This window comes from Nilaparvata lugens, chromosome 7 (genome assembly GCF_014356525.2).
Source record: "Nilaparvata lugens isolate BPH chromosome 7, ASM1435652v1, whole genome shotgun sequence".
Taxonomy (NCBI): Eukaryota; Metazoa; Arthropoda; class Insecta; order Hemiptera; family Delphacidae; genus Nilaparvata; species Nilaparvata lugens.
In genome coordinates, this window is record NC_052510.1 from 13,275,968 (window position 1) to 13,299,763 (window position 23,796).

Sequence of the window (23,796 nt, forward strand, 5' to 3'; positions counted from 1 at the left end):
AGACATTTAGGTATAGTGAGGTCCACGTTATAATGGCAGTGGATAAAGATAGAAGAATAGCGATGCAGATTCTCTGCATTAATTAATTATATTTCTACACTGTCAAAAACATAATTGGCATCGTTGAGAACCTAGAAAAGGATAGTACCACCGCTTTGTCGAATGATAGACAAGGATAGCAAAACCAAAGTTGATCAAATACTGTCATTATAACATGGATCTCACTATAGGGGCTCAAATCTCAATAAGTATAAAGAAGGGGTTTTCTCGAAAGTTGTTCTATTTTGGTAATTTGACAGTTAGTATACAAATCGAAATAAATTATAAAATATCACCAGTAAGAAGTTTCCAAAAGCGTGGTCTATGTGATCCGTATAAATATTAAAATACTAGAATGTGTAACTGCAATGTATAATATTAATGTATCTTCTTTGACTTCAACACTGAACATGGAAAATGGACATTCCATTGATTAACTTGCATAAGGCATTACTCATTCTAAATAATATTGCTAGATATTGATTTCGTTTTCAAGTTTTGAACAAGTGTTGACATCAGAGCTTTCCCGCAATAGCCTTATTAATCTGAAATAAAAAATCCGATTTCCGGATCATTTATCAACTGGGCATTGGAGACAGCCTACTGTGGTCTATGATGGTCCTTGAAGAGACATGCAAAAATTGTATATTAGAACATTAGACATATTAGACACATTAGGACATATTAGGACATATTAGAACACAGCCCTTTTGTAGATGGTTGAGTGAGCAAATAAAAGCCAATTATCCATTCATCTCCATTAAATAATATTTAATTTAATCATGTCCTATTCATCAACAGGATAATAAGTAACGATCAGTTCTATCATGTACAATGATAATAACGAATATTTCTAATAGAATTGATAATGTACGAGGATAAGAGTATCAGTACCTTGTCTAAATTGATTCAAGATTAGAATATAAGACGAAGTCTTGACTCTCTTATCAGAATACTGTACGTATTACCTTAATGAGAAATTATTATTGTGCTGATAGCTAAGTATGAACTCAGCATTTCAAAAATTGTAGAACTTCACCAACATCAAACTCACGGTTCAAGTCTCTACCCGCGAATCGGTCTGGCTGGCCTGTGAGAAATTTCCACGAATGAGGAAAGAGTACACGGTCGCCAACACTGAACGGAAGCCACATGGAAATTAACCTGAAAAACTTGACAGCCAGCATATTGTTGAATCCATCAGACGTGAAGCTCAAGAAAACTAAGGCTGGTACCTGCCGTTCAACACATGCTGATAGGAGATCATGAGCAAACCCTGTACCACAATGCTTCAAACAATACGGGTTATTGGAAGATGTTTCGTTAAGTCTACTGCCTTGTAAATACTGTTTCAACGGCAGATTCTCGATTTCCTGGTGGTATTGTGTGTGGAACTCCGGTGATTCTATGTAGCGGAATTCCGCTGCGCTAGACTTATCATCGAGTTCCTGAGAGAGTCGACAGTGATCGTAAACTGCGGTCAAGATCAACAACCTTTTCACATCCAGTCCTTTCAATGTGTCCACTAATTCTCTCACACACGATTTGATATCAAATTTGTTGGCATACGGTGATCTTATTTGAAAAATTAGGATATCACTTCCAGTTTGGTACAATTCGATCATACAGGAGAGATCTTTAGTCTGAGAATTCGAATCATCGTTGAACGAGTCCAGCCCTACATAGGGAATAAAAGCCCTGCTCCACACCGATCCCACGCGCTTCGCTGATGTGTTGGTTATGAGAAGATCCACTGTCAGCTGAGCCACGTTCGCCACTGAGATTGTAGGAATAATAACGGTTGCATTTTTGAAGAGCGATAAATCACAATTCCACTTGAACATCGTCAGTCTGATGAGGAAACTCTTATCTGGAAAGAAACAAACGTGCAATTATGTTAGAAACAGCATATGAATAGAAATTAACAGCATATGAACAATAATAAAGTGTTTCTGTTCATGGTATAGACATACTGCAAGTCAAAGAGCAATAAACTGACATAAGGCATGTCAAAGAGTAATAGAATTTGTAGTTACAAGTCAAAAATACAAAAGCATGCAATGAACCATACCAAAAACAGATGAAATAGTAGCATAATAAGTTTGAGAATACTTGTAAATAGTATGCTGCCTTAGTATTGGTTATAAGAAAATAAGATATTTGTTCAATTTTGAAACAGTGTCGATTTCCACAAAGTTGATGAATTTTTGATTATTGAATTCTTATGACTACCTGTTCTCAAGTTCATATTCATGTGGGACTGAAGTTTCCATAAGAAGAAAATTGTATGGGTTGGGAAATGCATCTAATGATCATTCTCATGATTTTAGAATAAAATACAGTAACAGCATTTATGGGGTTAAAGAAACGAGATGAGGCCGCCGAAAACAATGGATGGACAGTTAGAAGTTCTAGTGATCCTTCAGTGGTCGCCTATGGTTATTAAATTTCGACATTTTCGTGGTCTATTGTTAAGATTTCCACTCCGAGGAATATATTATTAGATAACCAGTCTGGTTATGTATTGGCACTTTCAGCTGTAAACCAGTGGTAGCCTACAGTGATTGGATAAACACACACATTACTATCGAAGATAAGTACAAATTTAGTCAAACTAAGACCGTATTATATATTCAGTGAACATGGTGAGACAAACACATTACGTGGTGTGTGAAGCCCACAGAGACTTTTGGACGTACAGTACAGTACTTACTTTGCAGTACAGTATTTACTTACAATACTTACGTACAGTACAGTGCTTTTGTTTGTCGTCCTTATAAATTCTACAAGATTGAATGAAACTTGACAAACACATGATACACATTATTAATTTTGACAATTTGTGTTCAATCTAATAGAATTTGAAAGGACGCCAAAAAATCGTATAATTATCGAATTGTATGTAACTAAGTTAGTCTATCTCTTTTCTGTATAGGGCTACTTTTTATAGAAATAGAAAGGAAAAATAAAAATCTCAGTACCCTTTATGAATTATTTAATCACAACATGTTTCGGACATTGATGCCATTTTCAAGATTTCAGTCTTGAAAATTTATAATTCTTGAAATAATTTTTACATTTTTGAAATAATTCATAAAGGGTACTGAGATTTTTATTTTTCCTTTCTATTTCTAAGTTAGTCTGTATACAGCTTGAGAGCAATTTGAGTTTCTTCAAATGAACCATTGGGAATAGTAAAATTTCAAATATTTTATCACTGATTTAGATTCAATAATTATTGTGGAAAATACAAGTACCAGATGTAAGGTGCAAGGTAATAGATAAGTTAGTGCTTGCTACCAGCTAGAAGTGCCTTCAAGAAACCACAAGGGGCCACTAATGAGGGCAATAAAGCATAATCAGAGGACAATAGAGTATGATAGTGAAGAGTTGGAGGATGAACCGTTTTGGAACAATAGCCCAGTGTACAGGTACCGTAGCGCGGCCCCGTCTCCTTTCTTCAACCCGCATTTATGTATCAATTCACTTTATCAAATTTACCTATTTATAAACACACACTTTCACATTGATTGACAATTTATGACTGTTATAATATAACTATACAATGCTATTAGAGCATTATTTTTCAATAGATAGGCCTATGGTTAGCCTAATTGCTTAAATCATCTAAGAAATTATTATTATTATTGGCCTGGAGAATTTCATAATAACGACAAAAACAAAGTAAATATTAAAACTCGAGTTGAGTAAATTACAGGTAAAATTTGCCTATTTGAAACCTCTACATTTGTTGAATAATATTAGATCTTACTGTTTTTACAATAGGGGTTGATAACTTGGAAAACAAAAGTGAATTATTAAGATTAATAAGTTGATAAGATTATGGGGAATATTATGATTTTGATTCAATTTAAACATTTCTGTAACTAATAGAATATCAACTGAGTTTGTACAGATGAGTCATGAGATCCTCTGATAAGAATCACAAGATCTCAGACCTCTGCACAAGGCTTAACTCCAGGTTAGTAGAAAAGGATTAAATTGAAAATTAATAGTCATCTTGATTAAATACTGATTCCTTATTGCAATCATTGCACTCAAAAAAGTTGAATTTTTCAGAATATATAACGAATTTTCTAAACCTAATAACCCATACTTTATCAAGGAATGATTTATCAAGCTTTGCTGTAAATACAGCAATTGACCAACATAGTTCAAGATAAACATTTTTATTTTGATTGGTTGATTATTAAATTTGATGCAATAACAATAGTTCCATTATAGAACTGAATCAAATTTTATCGATTAATTTTTGATGATTCATAATCAGCAATACAGAAAAATAAACAAAAACAAAATAAATAATGTGCCAATTTACAAAGAAGATTTTAGACGTATTTTCTATTTTTACAATGAATTACAGTATGTAAAGAAATAGGTAGGTACCTTCTAAAACAAGAAAACCCCATCCTTAAAATATACCCTTTATCAAGAGACGGATTGCTGTATATCGTTGAGATACAACTAGCAATATAATTATTAATTACTTTACAAAATGTTTTATTTAATAATTTAATAAAGTACTTCAGTAAACATTATTATAGATGAATGAATAAAACCGATATATAATACAGATATATAAATAAAATAAATAACAGAATAAATCATAAAAACGTCTGAAATATTTATGGTTTTAGCCTACTCAATTGATGACTCAAAAAATGACAGCAATTTTTAGACAAATATCAAATTTAGTGACTTTAGACACGAAATAATATTAAGTAATAAACTATGGGCCAACTTTAAAAAGCGTAATAAGCACAAACTATTTTGGAATAGAACCAATTACTAGCCTGTACAAATTATCACATATTCAGAGTACTCTAGATGATTATTAAAGAATAATAAGTGAGAGCACAACTGATAAATCTGATAATAATTTTAACATTAAGGAAACAATGAAAAATTTGTTATCTATTATGAATATTCTTGGAGAAAAAGATCCATAATTATGTTAGTAGGACATGACCTTGCTATTTTTACCGGTGTTGATAGCGTAAAAGTTGAAGATAGAATTAATGCTGAATAGGCATTCAATTCTTTATGGAAGCTGGCATTCAATTATTGAGTACTTTCATTAGTTCACAGTGGCCATTCAACTTAGAATGTGTGAGCTATCATTTTAAATTCAGTTGAATTGAAATTCTGGTTTGTGTGTGATAGTGTTTGTTCCTTCTCATATTCTACTGAACTGAAATGGCTAAAAGTAAAGGGTAAGTACGGTTATTTTTCATTTTTTTGCTGTTCTTAATACAGGGTAAGTAGAAGAATCTTTCATTCAAATACAAATAACCTATATTTTTATTTAATGTCACTCAATGTAAAGCATGTAATGCATTATCAACAAACTGTCACAAATGTAATTTGAAATGAACATTCAAAAGGGGATAAATGTTACAGTACTATTCCCAATCAAGAATTATGGTGGGACATGAATTAAAAAGGGAATCTAAGAATATGAAAGAAAATATTTTTGAAATTGTTATATAATTACTGTGATCACATTCAAGGAGCTCAGTACTAAAAGTATAGTGAGGTCCATGTTATAATGCTGTAGAGAAAGATAGAGAAACAGCGTTAACGATTCTCTGCCTTGTCACTGCCGTCTATGCAGGATAGTAGGTTCCAGTATATCTGATGTAGACTAATACTGTATTAACTTTTCTTTCTTGTTAAAAATAATCAATTATATTTTTAAATGATTTAATAATAAATTTTCACAATTGACATTAAATATTTTATTAATTGATCATATTTCTACATTGTTGAGAAACGATCAGACAACGTTGCGGAGCTAGAAAAAGATCGCACTATAGGTAGGATTTGTCAAATAATAAACAAGGATAGCAACACCAATGATGATAATCAAATACTGCCATTATAACGTGGACCTCACTATAGGCAGGCCCTATTAGTCGAATAGTGTAAATGACGAATTACCAGCAGCAATTACAATATTGATTCTGTACAACGCAAAGCCCATGAGGCTACATGCTTTGTAAATAGTTTATAGTGAGGTCCACGTTATCACAGTATACATATCTATTCTGTGACGTTATAATGGCAGTATTTGATTAGTATTGGTGTTGCTACTGTATCCTTGTTTATCATTTGACAAGGCATAACTTATATAGTGCTCTCCTTTTCTAGCTCGGCAACGTTGTCAGATCGTTTTTCAACAATGTAGAAATATAGTTAACTTGATTAACAAAATATTCAATTTCGATTATGAAAATTTATCATTATTAAATACCGTAGTTGGTAAAAAATATTCTTGAATGTTGTTTTCCACCACGAAAACATCTGCTTATTATTAAATCACTTTTGCTATTAGAAAAAACGACTAGCAGTCAGATATTTTACAATGAATGAATTGATCACTCAATGGGCTTATTATGATGTATAGGAATTTTTAGACGATGACCTGTCTGAAATACTATCTGGCTAACTTGCCAGTAAGTCAAAGAGCAAGGCCTTAGATGTTAATGTGCTTTATCTTGATCCCTGCCATCTTGATAAATTAGTGTTTTTTTTGTTTCTGACTTTCATTGTGAAATGATGCCATCGATCCCACAAGTGTGGGTAATGGATGAAGAAGAAGGTATGAGGTTACTGTGACAACGAGATCTTTCGGCAGGTCCGCCATCTTCTTGGTTGTCACAACCAAGTGATTAATTTATTGTAAAATATCTGACTGCTAGTCGTTTTTTCTAATAGCAAAAGGTGATTTAAAAATACATTCTCTTAGAAAATAAAATCGATTTTTTAACGAGAATGAATAGTTAACATTTCATGGTATACTGGTATCAGCTATCTTCTATAGAAGGCAGTGGAAACATAGAGAATTGGCAGCTATGTCAGGAGTGGCCGTAGTCGAGTGAATCAAATGCTGGCTTTATGATTCAGAGGCCCGGGTTCAAACCCCGGGCAAGATATTTATCTCGGGCCACTCCCGTGTTTCGGATGGACACGTTAATCCGTCGGTCCCGGCTGCCTAAAAAGCAGTTGTTAGGTCATGTCAGAGGCCCTGAAATTGATCAGTTGCGACCTGAAAACTCTGACACCAGACCTGAGCCAGCCAGGTCACTCGATATTATTATTATTGTTATTGTTGGCAGCTTTGTCTCCTAAACCTTTTTCCACTTTCATATAAAGTAGAACTCAATAGGCCTACAATGTGTAAAATTCACTTGTAAAACAAAGCTTATAGGTACTTCTCAAAAAAATCATGATTTTATTTTTAAGACAACTCTTAATCAAGTAAATTCTTATGAATATAGGCTAGGTACCAGCATAGGTATACGCACCTACATTATTTAATTTAGCTTACCTTATAAATAAAAATATTAAACAATTTTAACTAATTTAGTAAGGTTATAAAGAGAGGAAATGTTTTATATTACGGAAATAGAATAATAATTCTATTTTGAAACTTGGTTTTTGACAGTAGGCATATTGTTCAGGCATACCCCTCCGCTACTATAGGTACTCAACTACGATCCTGGTAGGTATAATAGGTAGTGTTGACGCAACTTCACTCCATTTTTATACAGAGTGTTTCAGAAGTAGTGTCGTATATTGTAGGATATTGTTCCTGGATTATAGGAGACTACAAATGTCGTATTTGAAATGTCCAAAACTCAGCGGTTATCCTTATAGCTGCCATTTTGTTTTTTCATTTAGGAATTTTCATCTCAAGAACGAAATGTTGTATTGAAATTTGGCATGAATATTTATGCTTTAAAGACTCAACTTTGAAAAATAAGATAAAAAATTTTGATGTGAATTTTCAAAATGGCGGTCATTTTAAATTTTTGATTGCAAATTTCACAAAAATCGTTCACTTTTCAAAAAAATTTACAAGAGACAAAAATGTTAGCAAATTATATCAAGATTTCAAGGATACCTCATTTATTGAGATTGGTTAAAGAATAACAGAGAAATTAATTCTTTTCCTACTGCATGCATGACCATGAAAAAACAAGATCTGAAAATTTTTTTTCAGCTGGCCACCAGCTGGATGGCCATATGAAGCCATAGGCCTACCGTGTTTCAACGCGTCATCTTAAATACAATTAGAATCGAGAATGAAATAGGCTATTGATGTTTAAATGGTGAAAAGTGGTCATACATGCAGTACGAAAAGAATTGGTTTCTCTGTTATTCTTCGACCAATCTCAATAAATAAGGTATCCGTGAAATCTTGATATAGTTTGCAAACTTTTTTGTCTCTTGTAAAATTTCTTCAAGTTTTCGTGAAATTTGCAATCAAAAATTTAAAATGACCGCCATTTTGAAAATTTACATAGAAAATTGTTCATTTTATTTTTTAAAGTTGAGTCTTTATAGCATAAATATTCATGCCAAATTTCAGATCAATGAACATTTCGTTCTTGAGATAAAAATTCCCAAGTGAAAAAACAAAGTGGCAGCTATAAACATAGCCGCTGAGTTTTGAACACTTTAAATACGACATTTGTAGTCTCCTATCATCCAGGAACAATACCTAAAATGTTCGACACTACTTCTGAAACACTCTGTATGAGAAAAGTAATAGTAAAAAGAAGCAATCCAATTATTTACAAATAATGAACCGGATACTGTGAAATAGTTGAGAAGTATTACAATTTACTAAATATATAATGTTCTTAAATAAATCTAAGTTGATTAAAAACAAATTTCCAACTATTTCATTTATGGTACCTACTGTCTAAGAACATTTAGATATTACGACACAATATTTAGAGTTACTATTGTAAACTTACCTGATAATATTGAGCACTAATTAGCAATAGAAAAAACGTTCATTTGCAGAATCAGCAATCTCTAATGACCATGAAAAATGAATATTTAATTAGAAAAGTGACAGAATGGAGTGAACTATTCTAGTAGCTGCGGCAGCGGCAACGGCAAAGCCAATGACCAAATGAAAATGACCAATCGGCATGATTCACGAATGAATGTTCTATGATGACTTGAAGGAAATAATAGAGATGCTACAGTTAGCATAGAGTCAACAAGTAGATAGCTTAATTGAAGAATGTTTTTATAAACGTAAAGTTTGAATTACAAATAGAATTGAATAAGAAATTCCAAAAAATAGGAAATTATTTAGGAATTTTTAAATTGTAATTTTGAATAGCTGGATAAATGTGAAGATTAAAAAATAAATTATTAACTAAAAGGTGAGCCAAAATCAGTGATGCAGTGGTGATCTGGTGATGATGATGATGGCACTTTATTTACAAAATGGAGTGGCAGGTTCCCGCTTTTATCACTTTTGACGACTTCACTATGGATGAAAATTATGATTTGTAAAAGTGACGCTTTCTTATTCATTGCATTGTAAATGTATGATGCTAGTCATATAGTTTGATTGTATCATTAAATGAAAGGATTTGGCACCACCTTTTAACCGATATTGTAAGTTATTTTTCCGCTCTAACAAAAATAATAAACTTAACCTCAATTATCCGTTGTAAGAGTAAAAATTCAGATTTAATAAACATTTTAAATACTAATAAATAGAAACAGTTTTATTTTTTAAATCATTTATTAAGTTACACAATTATAAAAACATCTTGAGTCTGAGAAGTTTTGAATCTAAAAATAGCATCTTTTATAATAAAATTGAATAAATGAAAGCCAGCATTTTGTAACTTTCAATAACGGTACAGTTATCTAGACACTTTGCTCACTAGGATTGAGCATAGTGATGATTATTTCAAGATAGCTCAAGTCTGTAATTAGTTCATATATTCTAGGACGTTACACAAATTAACCTACCAGATTTCATTAAACTTGAGCTTATTTATCAGCAATAGGCCTAACTAGATTTTATTGAGTTGAATTTTTTGCTCTATATAGGTATGTTCATTTTATGATAATAGTATTTTTCAAGAAGATCAAAGAGAAATTCAAGTAGTAGCCCTAATATCTTATTGCTAGTAAATTAATATGCATTATTTCTCACCATGGATTCCTCATAAACCTTAATAGAACTCCTATTTTATTATGCGTTCGATAATTGACTGAAATGATCATTTTTCTGTTTTTCAGCCGAAAAAAACTATTGGAATGTATAGCTTCTTTTGACAAAGACATTCAATTATTAGCTAAATACATAGCCATGTATACAATGGAGACGTGCAATTCAAACATGGAAGACTCTCAGAAGTACGGCGAAAAATACAATTCTACAAAGAGAAAAATATCTTCTCATGGTAAGTTATTTTTCATAGTAAAATCTTCTTAATCATTGAAATAATTTTATTTAAATTATTTTATCTCAGCTCTTGGATAAGTAAGTTGTCGAAGAAAGCCAATAAAGGCATGTTTATGTCTTCTTATAAAGTCTTCCCAAACTTGAGCTTGCTATTTTGAAAGAGCAAAATAGTTTCTGTTTCTCTACGAGGGCCATTTGTTTTTCACCCTCTGATTTGTCATAAATGAAAATGAACGCTTAAAAGAGAATATTTTGTTCATAAATTGCCGTGGAGTTTGAGACATTAGTCATAACAGTGGACCAACTTATCAAAACCCTCTTCATAAAATGCTGTCGCCAAATAAGTTTGAGAAGGCTGTGACGCTTTGGAGTCCTCGTTAGTTTGAAAGCTCTGCCCTCAAAGTCATCCTTGAGTTTGGAGAAAAATTATGAATAACTTGTGGCTAAGTCAGGTTTGTAAGGTGGGTGATCAAAATTATCCCAAAAGCCGTTTGGTTACAACAGCACTGTGAGGCTGAATTGCCATGGATCACAATTTAGCTTGGTACTTGTATTGTATCCATGTTGACTATTTAGCCTAAATCAAATTTGGGTCTGAACTCATTGCGATAATTACAGCTTCAAATATGTAGATTGAAACCACTGTAAGTAACTGGTATTTAATAAATAATGGTCTGCAGTGCTCTAGTAAATCTCTTCTTAGGATGGCTCTTAGGGTTTTTTCTGGCTTCGTAGGTCTCTGTGCATGTAGACTTGTGCTGATCCTCTCCAAGCGACGATGCCGTATCACAGCTGTGTGGCGAATAGTGCGTGATGAGCAACAAATAATGCAGCAATATAGTCATCAATACTTCTTATTATTCGAATCATTTATGTAGCTGAAACCATTTTTTTCGTACAAAAAGTCAATGTGGTCATGACCGTTCAGGTTTTTGTCCCTCATTACACCAAGAAACTTTGTGCAGTGCTTTAAATGTGTTGGCTCATCAGTTATGCGTCAACATCAAGGATTTGACCCTTTGGTGTGAAGTTTATATTTACTGTCTATATTTTATTTTATTTCTATATCTACTTTATTTTTATTGTTTTTGTTGATTGTTAGATTGAGTTTTTGACATATGCTTGTGGCTACCTCAAGTGTTGAGTTTATATAATTGTTTCCTGATTCTTTGTCTGTGGGAATTATTCAAGTAAAGGACACTGGCATGTTCACTTTTCACTGTTCACAAATTCACTCTTTATGACGTGGCCTATACAAATGTAATTTGTCTTTGGCTATAAATGGATTTTGTGATAGTGCAAGTACAGTATATATCCCATCAGTAGAAGATGAAGTAGTGCATAAATGTTATGAAGACCCAAGTGAATTAATAGACAAGATAGAAGGTGAGGCTAATTTAAATTGTTGTTGGAGATTGGAATGCAACAGTTGGATCTGTAACTTCTTCCTTGCAGAACTAGAGCACTTTTCCAGAAATTTCATCAAAGCCTGCCAAGTGGTTAGGTTTTTAAAAAGTTCTTTCACTTCCTGATGTGTAACACTATTGAATGATGAGAAGATCGGTATTCTATTAGACCACAGATAAAATAAGTAATAAGTAATTTACTTCCTTTATGATTAGACTCAGATGCAGTTTATTATTTTAAGCAATCTACAATTATTTCGATGTCGGAGAACAAGTTACAAGTTCACTTTTAAGTGATATTTTACTTATTATTGACGAAGCCTATTGCTTACATTTTTGTAATGTTGTTTTATGGCCAATAAAATTCTTGATTCTTGAAGTGTAGCATCAAATTACAGTATGCTGAATCTGTAGATGTAAAGATTGTTTGTGAATTGCTAAGTATTGGTCTGAGAGTCATCAGTGTTTTCATGCTCTGTTGTTTGAGGTGTGATGAAGATTTTATTGAAAGCATTACTGATCTCAAATGGGTCCCTGGTCAGCCCATCAGCCAGAAGAAGTCTCATGCTGTCTAGCTTTGATATGTTTTGCTTATGATATGTGTTCGGAGGTTGAACGAAATGACCCTCGTAGTTTACAAAGGCCAATTGAAATAAATCTATCTTATCAGTTCATCATCTCTAGTTTATTATATCAAAAAATATATATCAGAACAATAATTAATAATGTTCTGGACTTTCATTTTAAGTTTCTTCTAATTGCTCGTTGGAGTAAATGATAACGCGCCGGTCTAATAATCAAGAGAACCTGAGTTCGAATCTCAACCGGGGCAAAAGTTTTTGACCACAGCACAATCACATAGATACGGCCACCCCGTCTTACGGAGGAGACGATAAGCCGTCGGTTCCGTCTACCTAAAAAGCTGTCGTCATCTCTCATCATCATTCCTCTCACTCATTACCCACGCACAAGCCTAAGAGCTTATGTGGGCAACATCCTTAGTATTATTATTGTATAATATTTTTAATCATACATAATCATGATATTTTACTTCAGTTTGTACAGTTGATTTTGAAATCGAGATACTTTCATTCAATGTTTTCTTGGCTAACTTGAATTACGTCAATCGTAAACTAAGAATAATTCTTTAATTGTGTCTATGCTTTCTGTCTTTATTTTTCAGGCTATTCAGATAGAAATAAAATTTCAAAATTGCTGGAAAAAATACCGGTGCTGAATGACTTTTTCACTCTACATAAGAAAATTGGTGAAGGGACGTTCAGCTCGGTATACCTTGCTAGTTTGAATAGCAATACTGACAAAGAGGAAGAGGAAGAATGCAGATTCGCCATAAAGCATCTCATCCCAACATGCAGTCCAGCGAGAATCATTCAAGAAATCACTTGTTTGAAAAATATTGGGTGAGTTTTCATATCTATTAGCCCACTGACTAGATAGATAGATAGATATATTTCTCGATCCATGAAACATCTATAGATGCATAAGATCACGTCAAAATATTAGAACACATACATAATAGAGTACTAGTCAAATTATTATGCCTTTATGGTTTCAATGGTTTTTATAGCATTACAGGTCTATGCTGGATTCAGGCAGCTGAAGAAACTCGTCAACATGATAGAAGGGGTTAGCGCAGAGCCACGTATGTAGAGTTTTTTTGAACTCTATGGTTCTCATGTCTCTAAACTTGAGGGGCAATTTATTGAATAAACGTCTACCCTATAGTCATGTTGCATGTTGATAACTACATTATTATGATAATGAGGATTAATATTAGTGTGAAATATTTAAAAATGGTTCATGCAACTTTATGGATTTTTTTACGACGATGTGAAAATATATGAGACAAATGAAAACTTATTTATCAATATTTGAAAAATGATACATAATTGATGAACACCAGTAAAGCTTATTTATGATCCTGTAAATGTAATTTATAATTACTTGAATAATCACATACATTAACTAAAATATATAAATAAAAATATTTGAGCACCCTTTTTTTTTAAATTATTCCGTCATATGTTTCGGCTACTAATGCCATTTTCAAAATTACTTGAAAATGACATTAGTAAAATAAATTCAAGTAGCCGAAACATGATTAGATTAGTAGCCGAAACATGTCGTGACGAAATAATTAAAAAAGGGTACTCAGATTTATATTTGTATTTATATTCAAAAGTAGCCCTAAAGAAAAAAATACAACTCAAATATATATTTACTCTAAATGATCATTCAAAGTTCAAAGTCTCTCCCAAATGAAGTGGAATGCTTGAACTGTAGATGAGAAAAATTAAAATCGAAGATCTTGGTTTGCGAATATTCTACGGAGATGGGCTCGTATATTTTTTGAACGGGTGAAAAAGAAATACAATTCCTTTGCATAGGGAGATATTAGTAACTTCGTTTCCATTACGGTACCACAGATTAAACGCAGAGATCGAATATCGGAAACTTGTGGTAATGAAAACGGTCTACACTACAGCATTATGTAACGACAGTTTCTCAGCTCAACATGTGCCAGACCTATGTGCCGCATGACAAGTTGAGCAGTAGTTTAGTATTTCAGTGTCGACCGCTCAAACTATGACTCATCATTTTTCTGAAAGCCTAACTTTATTTAAAATAAAGATAGTAGATTTCTGATTTTATATTTGGATTCAGCACCCCCAAGTTCTATTTGCACAAATATCTATTTGTTCAAGTCTATTTGCTTAAATACCTATTTGCTTCAATTCTATTTGTTGAAATACCCAATAAGGGTATTTGGTTGTTATATCGCTGCCTAGTGCTCAAAGATCACTAACGCTTTAATTTTTGAGCTTTTTGTGTACCAAAATGGAAACAGGCTAAACATTATAAAAACCTTACAACGTTTCATTTGGGCGTAACACACTGCCTATTATGAAATTGCAAATAGCCAAAATGGAAACATGGCTTCATGACGATAGGCTGTATCAATCACTATATCTTCATACATTGAAAACTATCCAACCCATAAGAAAAAATAGTTTTAGGCTAATTTAATATTTTTTCACTTTTTATAAATATTTTTTTGTTTTACAGAGGGACTGATAACGTCGTTGGCTTGACACAATGCATTAGAAAGAAAGATAACTGTGTTTTCATCATGCCATTTCTGCCTCATCGGAAATTTTCTGTAAGTTTCAAAGTTTTACCATTGATGCAACTAAGAAATTGAAGAATAATAAACCTGTTGATATGAAACTAATGAATGGTAAAATAGTAGCCCAATTTGTTTATTTGGTTAGCGCGGTAGCTCTGTTCACGATTCCTGGAAATTTATCATGGAATTTGGGGTTTCATTGATACTTTTTTTTAAGTTAAAATGAAAATTTGAAATGCGGAAAAGTAGATAACAGCTTTCGGTTCTCTTCACCAAACAGAAGCCATACGATAAATGAATAATGAAGAAATCAACCCTCAAATGTTATGGCATGTTCAGAAGAATCTATTCATCTGAGTCCCTCTTCTGAAACCTTTTTGATCTATTCATAAATTATTTTTTGCCTCTCTTAGTAAACCTCATCGGATGACAAGCCCTAAATTGGCCACCTTTTCTAGATTTGAATATCTAGAATATTTTTCTTTCAATTTCCTATAATTCGTCGTATTTTGTCAGTCACCAAGTTGATTGTGGGTTCGAATCCCTCTGCAGGCATGGACGTTTGATCATCTCATAAAATCACTCACGCACTCCCAAATACCCACACACAAGCAAAAAGCTCATGTGGGGATAATTGGGAAAAAACAAAATTGAGTGAAAGTAGAAATTGTTTTATGGCAAAATGTGTTGATAAATTTAATGTCTATGTTATTTTAAATAGAACTAATAAATTGTGTTTTCAGGATTATTTTCTGGATATGGACGTGGCAGAAATAAAATTGTACATGAGAAATCTTCTGATTGCGTTGAGACGCGTCCACAAATTCAAAGTTATTCACCGAGATGTGAAACCAGCTAATTTCTTGTACGATCGTGAAACCAAACAGTAAGTGAATGAAATGTTTGTTCTCTTTCAATAAAAAAGTACCAATACTTCATCACTCTTTCATGAAAAACTGAATTGAATTATTTAAAAATCAACAAAACTTTCTAATTTTCTTGAATATATCACAGACGTCGAATGAAGATTCATTTTCACACTTACCGATTGTTGACCGACACTCAACATTTTCCTCCGATTGGCCAATTTTCACCAATAGCTGATTCTCAGCCAATCGGATGACAATTCTGATGTAGGACGATAAATGTCGGCCGACAATCGATAAGTGTGAAAACAACAACATTTTTAACGCTTTTGTAAACAATTCAACTAAAATTTAAGTAAAACTAGTCTATTTTATATCTATCTTCAATATAATTTTATTTTTCAGATTCCTCTTGGTTGACTTTGGATTAGCAGAGAATGTTGAGAAAAAAAGAGACTCTTCAGATGATAATGTACAGAGCTCGGTCACCGAGAACACCCCTGTTGTGTCTAAAAAACGGAAACATTCCCATTTAGCTGATGTAAGTAGTCAATTGTATTTTTGTATTATTTTTTAATCTGTTGGAGTACTGATTTGTATCTGGAGTACGCCTTGTATCTTCAGGCTGAATAAATTGATTGATTGTACTCCCAAGAAATAGTTCTCATTTTCCAATCTGAAGGTCCAATGAGAAAAAACTTTGATGATGATAATTATTATCAAGTGAATTATCTACAATAGTAATCTTGATTGATTACTAACATCCTAGTTTATGGAGAGTTATTTTAGTCATTTAACTATTTCTTGAAAGCATAGTGGATTATGTTTAACAATTAATAGTCCGCCTTTTTTCAGAGTTAGTTTTAGGATTTACGATTTACCTACTGCTATAAATTATTTCATGAAGTCACCTTACCGTAACAAAAACGCCTGCTTTCCGATCTTCCAAGGAAATGATCTGCTGTATTATTGAATTTCATATTTTCATTCTCTTCACTTACCCAAAATAATTGTGACAATCTGATACCGTTTTATTTTCTTTTGCATTACATCTATTTTAGTACATTTAAAGTAACTTGAAGTAATTGAAGAGACTTGAAATGTTGTCAAATATCCATCCACCTTATTTTAATAAAAATTATCATTTTACAGGACATTGTTTTCGTGTGTGTTCACACATCATCAGCTGATGATGCTGATGACACACGAAAGCATACTACTGTAAAATAATAATTTTTATAAAAAAGTGGATTTTTTGACAACATTTCAAGTCTCTTCAATTATGGAAAAGTTTTACAACATCAATATTCACGCTACAAACTTAATTAACTTGAAGTACTTGGAAACTGTAGCTACAATTTATTTTCTTCGATAACATAATTCTCAATTATAAAAAGAAAGTCTACTGTACAATAAATAATACGTTAAATTGAAGATTTTTAATACTGAACTGTACTGTATTGACATCACTTGTAGGGCCTATTATATTATTGAAAAATTTGACTGTATTAATATTATGCCTAGTCCACATGACATCGACATGTCACTGGCCAAGTGGCCGGAGCTGGTAATCTTGGTCACGTTAGTCTTGCCATCCACAGTGTAATGTGACTTGTGGATGCTCGGCTGGCCACTCGCCTTCGCTCGACAAAAAACGGATCGATGGTAACGGAAGGCCTGTGAAGGCGAGCGCTGGCAGAGTAGCCATCTACACACTTGCGCTCGTCGTCATTTGTACGCATTGGGCAAAAGTGTGGATGTGGCATTAGTCTACTCCAAAAATCAACAATCACCGAAATCACGTGAGGTGAAACTGTGGTTTGTATTCAATTATTTTTTGCCATAATTTAACAACACAACAAATCAAAGGTTAATAAATCAACACTTATCACAAGAAAAGTTTTCTGCGTTTTCTTGAAACATCCTAAATTTCTGTTGTTTTCGCAGGAAAATGAGAATGGAGAACACCTAGATCCATCAGAACAGCATTCCAGAAAGAGAATGGCGCTGCACCCGCTCACAAACGTGTCCAATGTCCAGGATACACCTCCAGTGCTGCGGAAGGCCATCGAATCCCCACCCAGTTTGAAGAAAGCAAAATCGGCTTCCAATCAAAACCAAACTAAACCTGAAGAATCACTAGATGCCGAGAATAAATTCAATTCCAAACCGTCTAAATTGGAATCAACCGCTGAGAACGTTATGCTATCGCCTAAGCGTCTCCCACTCGCGGCTAATAATACTGCCAATATAATGAACAACGTATCACCCAAAAAGCACTTGTCTTCACTTAGCACTAGTTGTGTCGAAAAGAAAATAAATTATATGTCTCACTCAATAACGTATGATACTACTTTCATTCCACGTAGATTAGATCTAACTAGTAAAAATGAGAAGGTATTTAGATCCCTGCTGCCAAGACGCGAGGAGAAACCAACGGGGCCTAGTTACGTTCGTGTACAGAATTCTCAGGTAAGTGAAACATTCTTTTTTGAATTAGTACTATTACCTTTTTAATGCCTTAAAAGTTGTAACCTATACTCCTGTTAGAATTTCCTCTTTTTCAGTAATCCCCGTCGATTTTTCAATCTGCTCTAATCTGTCGTTTGATTGTAATTAAAATGAATAAAATAGCCTTACCTCTCTGACTCGCGATTTGTTACGGCTTTGACATTTTTCTTACGCTATTACTCCTTCAGTTTTCATAACCCTTTCTTTTCCATCGTAGGCCATTATCCTAATATAGTTTCTGTGCTTGCTTACATTTCACCATTTTTAATATCCAAGTTGTCGTGGTATTCTTTATCAGCCTTATTTACTTTTCAAGTTAGAGTTTGAAAGCAATATATTTTTCATCCAGCGATTGACAGTGACAGTTAGCTCCGAGAAGGAAATCCTTTTTTCAATTTCGTTACTTTTTATTGCTTAAATAATGTAATCAGGCAGCTAATTGCATTGCAATCAGTTTTTATTAATTTTTGTTTTGACATTAATTTTGCTGTAATTGGTGCACATTCATCTCGTATTCACCCTCATCACCTTCAGTCTTCATTCATTTTTTCACACTTTGCTGTAATATTAGTAAACATTCATCCCGTATTCACCCTCATGAACTCCAGTTTTCATTAATTTTTCCCACACTTTGCTATAATATTAATGCACATTGATCTTGTATTTAACCTCATTATTCTCATTTTTCATACTTTGTTGTAATTTGCAAAACTTTGCATACTCTGCAAAAGTGCACATTCATCCCGTATTTACCCTCATTACTTCCATTTTTTATTCAATTTTTCTCACTTTGAAGTGATAGTATTGCACATCAACCCGGTTCCCGTAATTAAGCAGCCAATTTCATTTATCTTTGAAATGTAAACGTTGTTGGACCCATTTCTCGTAGACATTTTATTTACCGGTATTTCATTGTGTATAAACTATTTTCACTTCATAGACATTATGCTATATTATAAATTACAGGTGCAGCCAGTTTTCCAAACACCGAACAGCAACGCGGCAGTGAAGAAGGCAGTGGTGGGGAGCGGCGCGACAGTGTCTCAGTGTCGCTGCGACAGTCGCCCACAGGTGTGCAACATCTGTCTGACGCGACAGAAGCAGTACGCCCAGCGCGCGGGCACCCCCGGGTACCGGCCTCCCGAGGTTCTGCTCAAGTACCAACATCAGACTACCGGTAACTCTTATTCAATCATTTAACATAACACAACTCCCAGAAAAGTACCATAGGCTCAAGCCCAAACAAGTCCAACAAGGCATACAGACCATAACATTTCAACAAAATGGCCGCTCACATGGACGAAATTTTTGACAGTTGAGACGTTGCTATTATTGTTTACTTTGTGTTATGAGTAAATAAAGTATGTTTATTATCATAATATATGATAATCGTTTGTGTTTGTGACCAATTATGAGTAGTATACTGCATTATTATACTGACCTAATAATAAATAGAACGTTCAATTTACATAAGATTATAATGAACGTGATTAAACTTCAGGAAGATAGTTAACCTCACTTTCTTACAAATTGTTTAAGTAAATCGATGAATGTTCACTTCAAAAAAACTTGAATTTACATCTTAATTATTAGCGCAGTCTTTTATTTTTAATTTTAATGAATGAATTCTATTGTGATGATCAATAAATTGTCTACTGTAAGTAACCGAAGTTATAGACCTGGTGTACAATGCTCACACATGCAACTTTTGTATTGATTCATTAAAAATATTGTTGAACATACACAAAATTACACTAATAAATTTTCCAATTGAATAGATTCTATTCACTTTTTCTTAAGAATGGCGTTGTTTGGAAATTTAAAAGTTTTATATTTAAGTTAGTAAGACTTTGCTGTTTGATTTACAACCTGGAACACTTACCATTTTTTAAGAACCAATTTCTTTTACCATTATTGTAGAATATGAAAATAATAATTTTTATAATGTTTCGTATTTTGGAACAATAGGCCTAAACATAATAAAATAACGTACGTTCAAAAAAATCATATTTTCTCGCTTTACAACGCTATTGTGCAGTCACAATGCCTTGTAGATCTATTTACAGAATCCGCCATTTTATTAAAAATGGATGTCGATGTTATGGTCTGTATAATTATCTTGTAGGTCTTGGCCCAAAACGGTTCCAATTCGTATATGTACGACAAGCCAGATAGCTTCCCCAGGCTAGTCCCGTGTTGGAGTGTGGGCACGATAATCTGTTGGTCTCGGCTGCCAAAAAGTAGTCGTTAGAGGTCTGTAATTGATCAGGCGTGTCCTGAAAACTCTGACAGCAGACCTCAGCCAGCCAGGTCACTCTGCAATAATTTATCTTGAATTGACAAAATGTGTTAAATTCATTATCTTCTTAAAAACTGAAGATGATGTGGAACATCGAAACTAGTAGTTTTAATTCGGATTTTTAATCTATTATTTTATATTAATTTCAAAAAATGGTTCTATAATGCTATTTTATAAATAAGTGTTAAATTCAGTTTCTTTGTTACTGCTTGATGCCCATATAAGCTTTTGCTTGTGCTTCAGTAATGGAACGAGTTTAGTTTGGTGTTATTGTTTGACGTTTTGTTTGCCTGGTCCACACTCTCGCCGAGTCGCTGGCCAACTTGGTAAGCTTTGAAGCGTTGGTCTTGCCATCCACACCACAATGTGACCAATGCCTCATCATGGCCAGCGGTAGCGAGCGAGACGTATCCTTGATAGAAACTGAAAATATTGGCTTAAAGGAACACAATAAGAACTATAAAAAGGTATGCAATAACAATAAGGCCTGTAGCAACTCAATAATACAGAAAAAAAACAGCAAAGCAGACGACAAAACAGGAAACAACACTCATTGGTTGACAAAAGTGTGGATGGGTGGTTGCCAGCGCTCGCCTTCACTGGCCTTTGCTCGACAAAAATCGGAGAGATGGCAAATAAGGCGAGCGCTAGCAAACCACCCATCCACATTCTGGCGCTGGTTGTCATTTGTACGCATTGGGCCAACGTGTGGATGCGGCATTTTTCTTAACTCCATTCTGACTGAGACTGAAAGTACGGTATGTACTTACATAATGTCTAATCCCTGATCAATTAATTTGTTGTCTGATTTCAGCCGTGGACATTTGGGCAGCTGGCGTGATGTTCATCAGCATACTGAGTGGCAGCTATCCATTCTTCCAATCAAGAGATGATCTCATTTCACTCACTGAAATTATAACTATATTTGGAACCACTCCAGTCAAAAATCTTGCCAAGAAACTAGGCAAGTCAATTATTATTTATTTACTATGCAAATGACACTAATGTAATAACATTGAAAGATAAAATAATAAGGTAGTCCTTGTGCTATTTTTCTTCCAAATTTATAGGTGACAAAGTCCAAGATAAGGTTAAATTTCACGTGTACAATTTTTATGAAATTGTAGTTTAAAATAAACATTAAAACTATAAATTTTGAATTTAGATGGTTTGAATTATTAAATTAATTAGAAATATTCCACTCAATTACCACTTTTAACGAATAATATTGAGTTATTTAAGAAAATTTGGAATCATTCGAAAAACACAAACTTGTAAACACTAAATCTCAGCTAACCTCGAGCTTTATAAGGAATGCTGGCATTTCTCTCTCTCTCTCTCTCACTATCTCTCTCTCTCTGCTCTCTCTATGTATTGTAACATACATAAATAAATAAATCTAATCTAATCTGCAGCGTCCCAGCAACCCAAGGTGCTAGAGTGGTAGAACCTCACCGAAAATCCGGGCTCCTTTATATCCATAATCCTCTATATTCTCCTTAACCCTTACTATAATAATCCTTACCTATGGCCTAGCCTTAATATCCTCCCACTTGTACCTTTCATATTTTCTACTTCCCTGTAAATTCTGCAGATTTAATTCATTCATATGTCATATCACCCATCATTTTCAGCATGAATTTCCACAAATATGTTTTATTATTTTTTTTATTATTGTAATTAATTTTTTTATCATAGAAGTGTTATTAACTTATTCTTGTCAGACCTGGCAATGTAAGATGTATTAAATAAATATCAAATATCGGGAACGCGACTAGGTGCCACCCCCACTACTTGACACCCCGTCAACCTGTCCCCTTTTAAAACCGGTTTTTAGGGGACAAGTTGTTGTGAGCCGTCCCCGTCTACTTGTCTCCTTTCTAAGGAGGTGACAACTAGTCGGGGGGGGGAGGGGAGGTTTTCGCTGGGGTAGCTTGTAATCAGCCAATCGGAGAGCTTCCTGTCCTGCCGACTCTAAAAACGCCTGAAAAATGTTTTGTATGGCTTGGCCCTTATTGATAGCTTATCAGCGTGACCACGACACCAATCGCTTCCCCTATTCAATTTCATTCAATTATTTGTGAGTTGGAGGCAAAATCATCACTATAGTTAATTGAATCTCATTTAATTAATTTGTTTCAGGTAAAAACCTGATCTGCAGCACCGAGAAACAGCCACTCAACCTGAAACAGGTGTGCCAACGTCTGCGACGACGCAAACTCGAGTACGCGACACTGTCACCAAACGTAAAACTGCGACTTTGCACAACCTGCGACCACTATGTGTTCCCCGCTGACGGATGTCTCTGCAACAGAGAGGAAGCTCCGGACAACGAGTTCCAACAGCAGAGTCAGTTCCCTGATGAGGCCTACGATCTTCTCGGCAAACTGCTCGACATCGATCCCAACACCCGTATCACTGCTGAGGATGCTTTGAACCATCCTTTCCTTATAGAATAATTTGAAATCTACGACAGTGATTTCAACTTCAGTAACTAGAATCATTTGAACAATCAGTATCAAATTGAACTAGCTAGAATAGTACACTTGAGTCACTGCCAAATACAAATTGAACCATCGTTCTCTTCTAGAATAATTTCAACTCTATACAGTGATTTTAACTATCTAGAATGAATTGGACAATCTAATTTAAATTGAACTAGGTAGAATAGTGCATTCGAATCAATGCCGAAGACGCTTTGAACCACCCTTTCCTCCTAGAATAATTTGAACACTATACAGTGATTTCAAGTATCTAGAATGAATTGAAGAATTAGCCTAATTAAAAAGAACTACAGTAGAGCACCGATTATCCTGACATCGGTTATTTGGACGTTCCCTAAGTGATATGAAAGCATTGAAATCCCCTAAAAACATAACATATTCTGTAATTCAACGGCTACAAAAAATGAAATCCCCTAAATACCTAACCTATTCTATATTTCAAACGGCTATAATAATTAACAATACTGAGCTTAAAACGGCTTGTGCGTGGGCATAGCCACCTCTAATACAAGGCCCCGGCCTACGATATTGCAACGTCGCAGTGTAGGCCAAGAATCTAATACATGATTGGTGAAAAAGATTTTAAAAAATACCACCTGATCTTTTTCACCAATCATGTATTAGATTCTAGGCCTACACTGCGACGTTGCAATATCGTAGGCCGGGGCCTTGTATTAGAGATGGCTATGGCGTAGGTAATGAGTGAGAGGGATGATGATAAGAGATCACGACTTCTTTTTAGGTAGTCGGGACCGACGCCTTATTGTCTCCTACGAA

At 34.0% G+C, this 23,796-nt stretch overlaps 2 protein-coding genes across 4 annotated transcripts; one reads left to right on the top strand and one right to left on the bottom strand.

The window, feature by feature from the left end:
- Positions 1-789: 789 nt before the first annotated feature.
- On the bottom strand, positions 790-9,031 carry LOC111055395. Its single transcript, XM_022342587.2, has 2 exons — positions 8,826-9,031; positions 790-1,909 (listed from the first exon to the last, which is right to left on the bottom strand). The coding sequence occupies exon 2, from the start codon at positions 1,881-1,883 to the stop codon at positions 1,050-1,052; it is 834 nt and encodes a 277-aa protein (XP_022198279.2). The 5' UTR covers positions 1,884-1,909; positions 8,826-9,031; the 3' UTR covers positions 790-1,049.
- On the top strand, positions 5,124-23,524 carry LOC111055393 (cell division cycle 7-related protein kinase). Of its 3 annotated transcripts, none has more exons than XM_039432084.1 (10): positions 5,124-5,273; positions 10,120-10,283; positions 12,875-13,112; positions 14,779-14,872; positions 15,583-15,725; positions 16,111-16,246; positions 17,653-18,177; positions 19,183-19,393; positions 21,330-21,479; positions 22,658-23,524. In XM_039432084.1, the coding sequence occupies exons 1-10, from the start codon at positions 5,257-5,259 to the stop codon at positions 22,972-22,974; spliced, it is 1,995 nt and encodes a 664-aa protein (XP_039288018.1). In that variant the 5' UTR covers positions 5,124-5,256; the 3' UTR covers positions 22,975-23,524. The 3 variants fall into 3 exon arrangements, with proteins under 3 accessions (XP_039288018.1, XP_039288019.1, XP_039288020.1); XM_039432085.1 differs by lacking the exon at positions 5,124-5,273 and adding an exon at positions 9,272-9,483; XM_039432086.1 differs by lacking the exon at positions 5,124-5,273 and adding an exon at positions 9,809-9,927.
- The last annotated feature ends 272 nt before the right edge of the window (positions 23,525-23,796 follow it).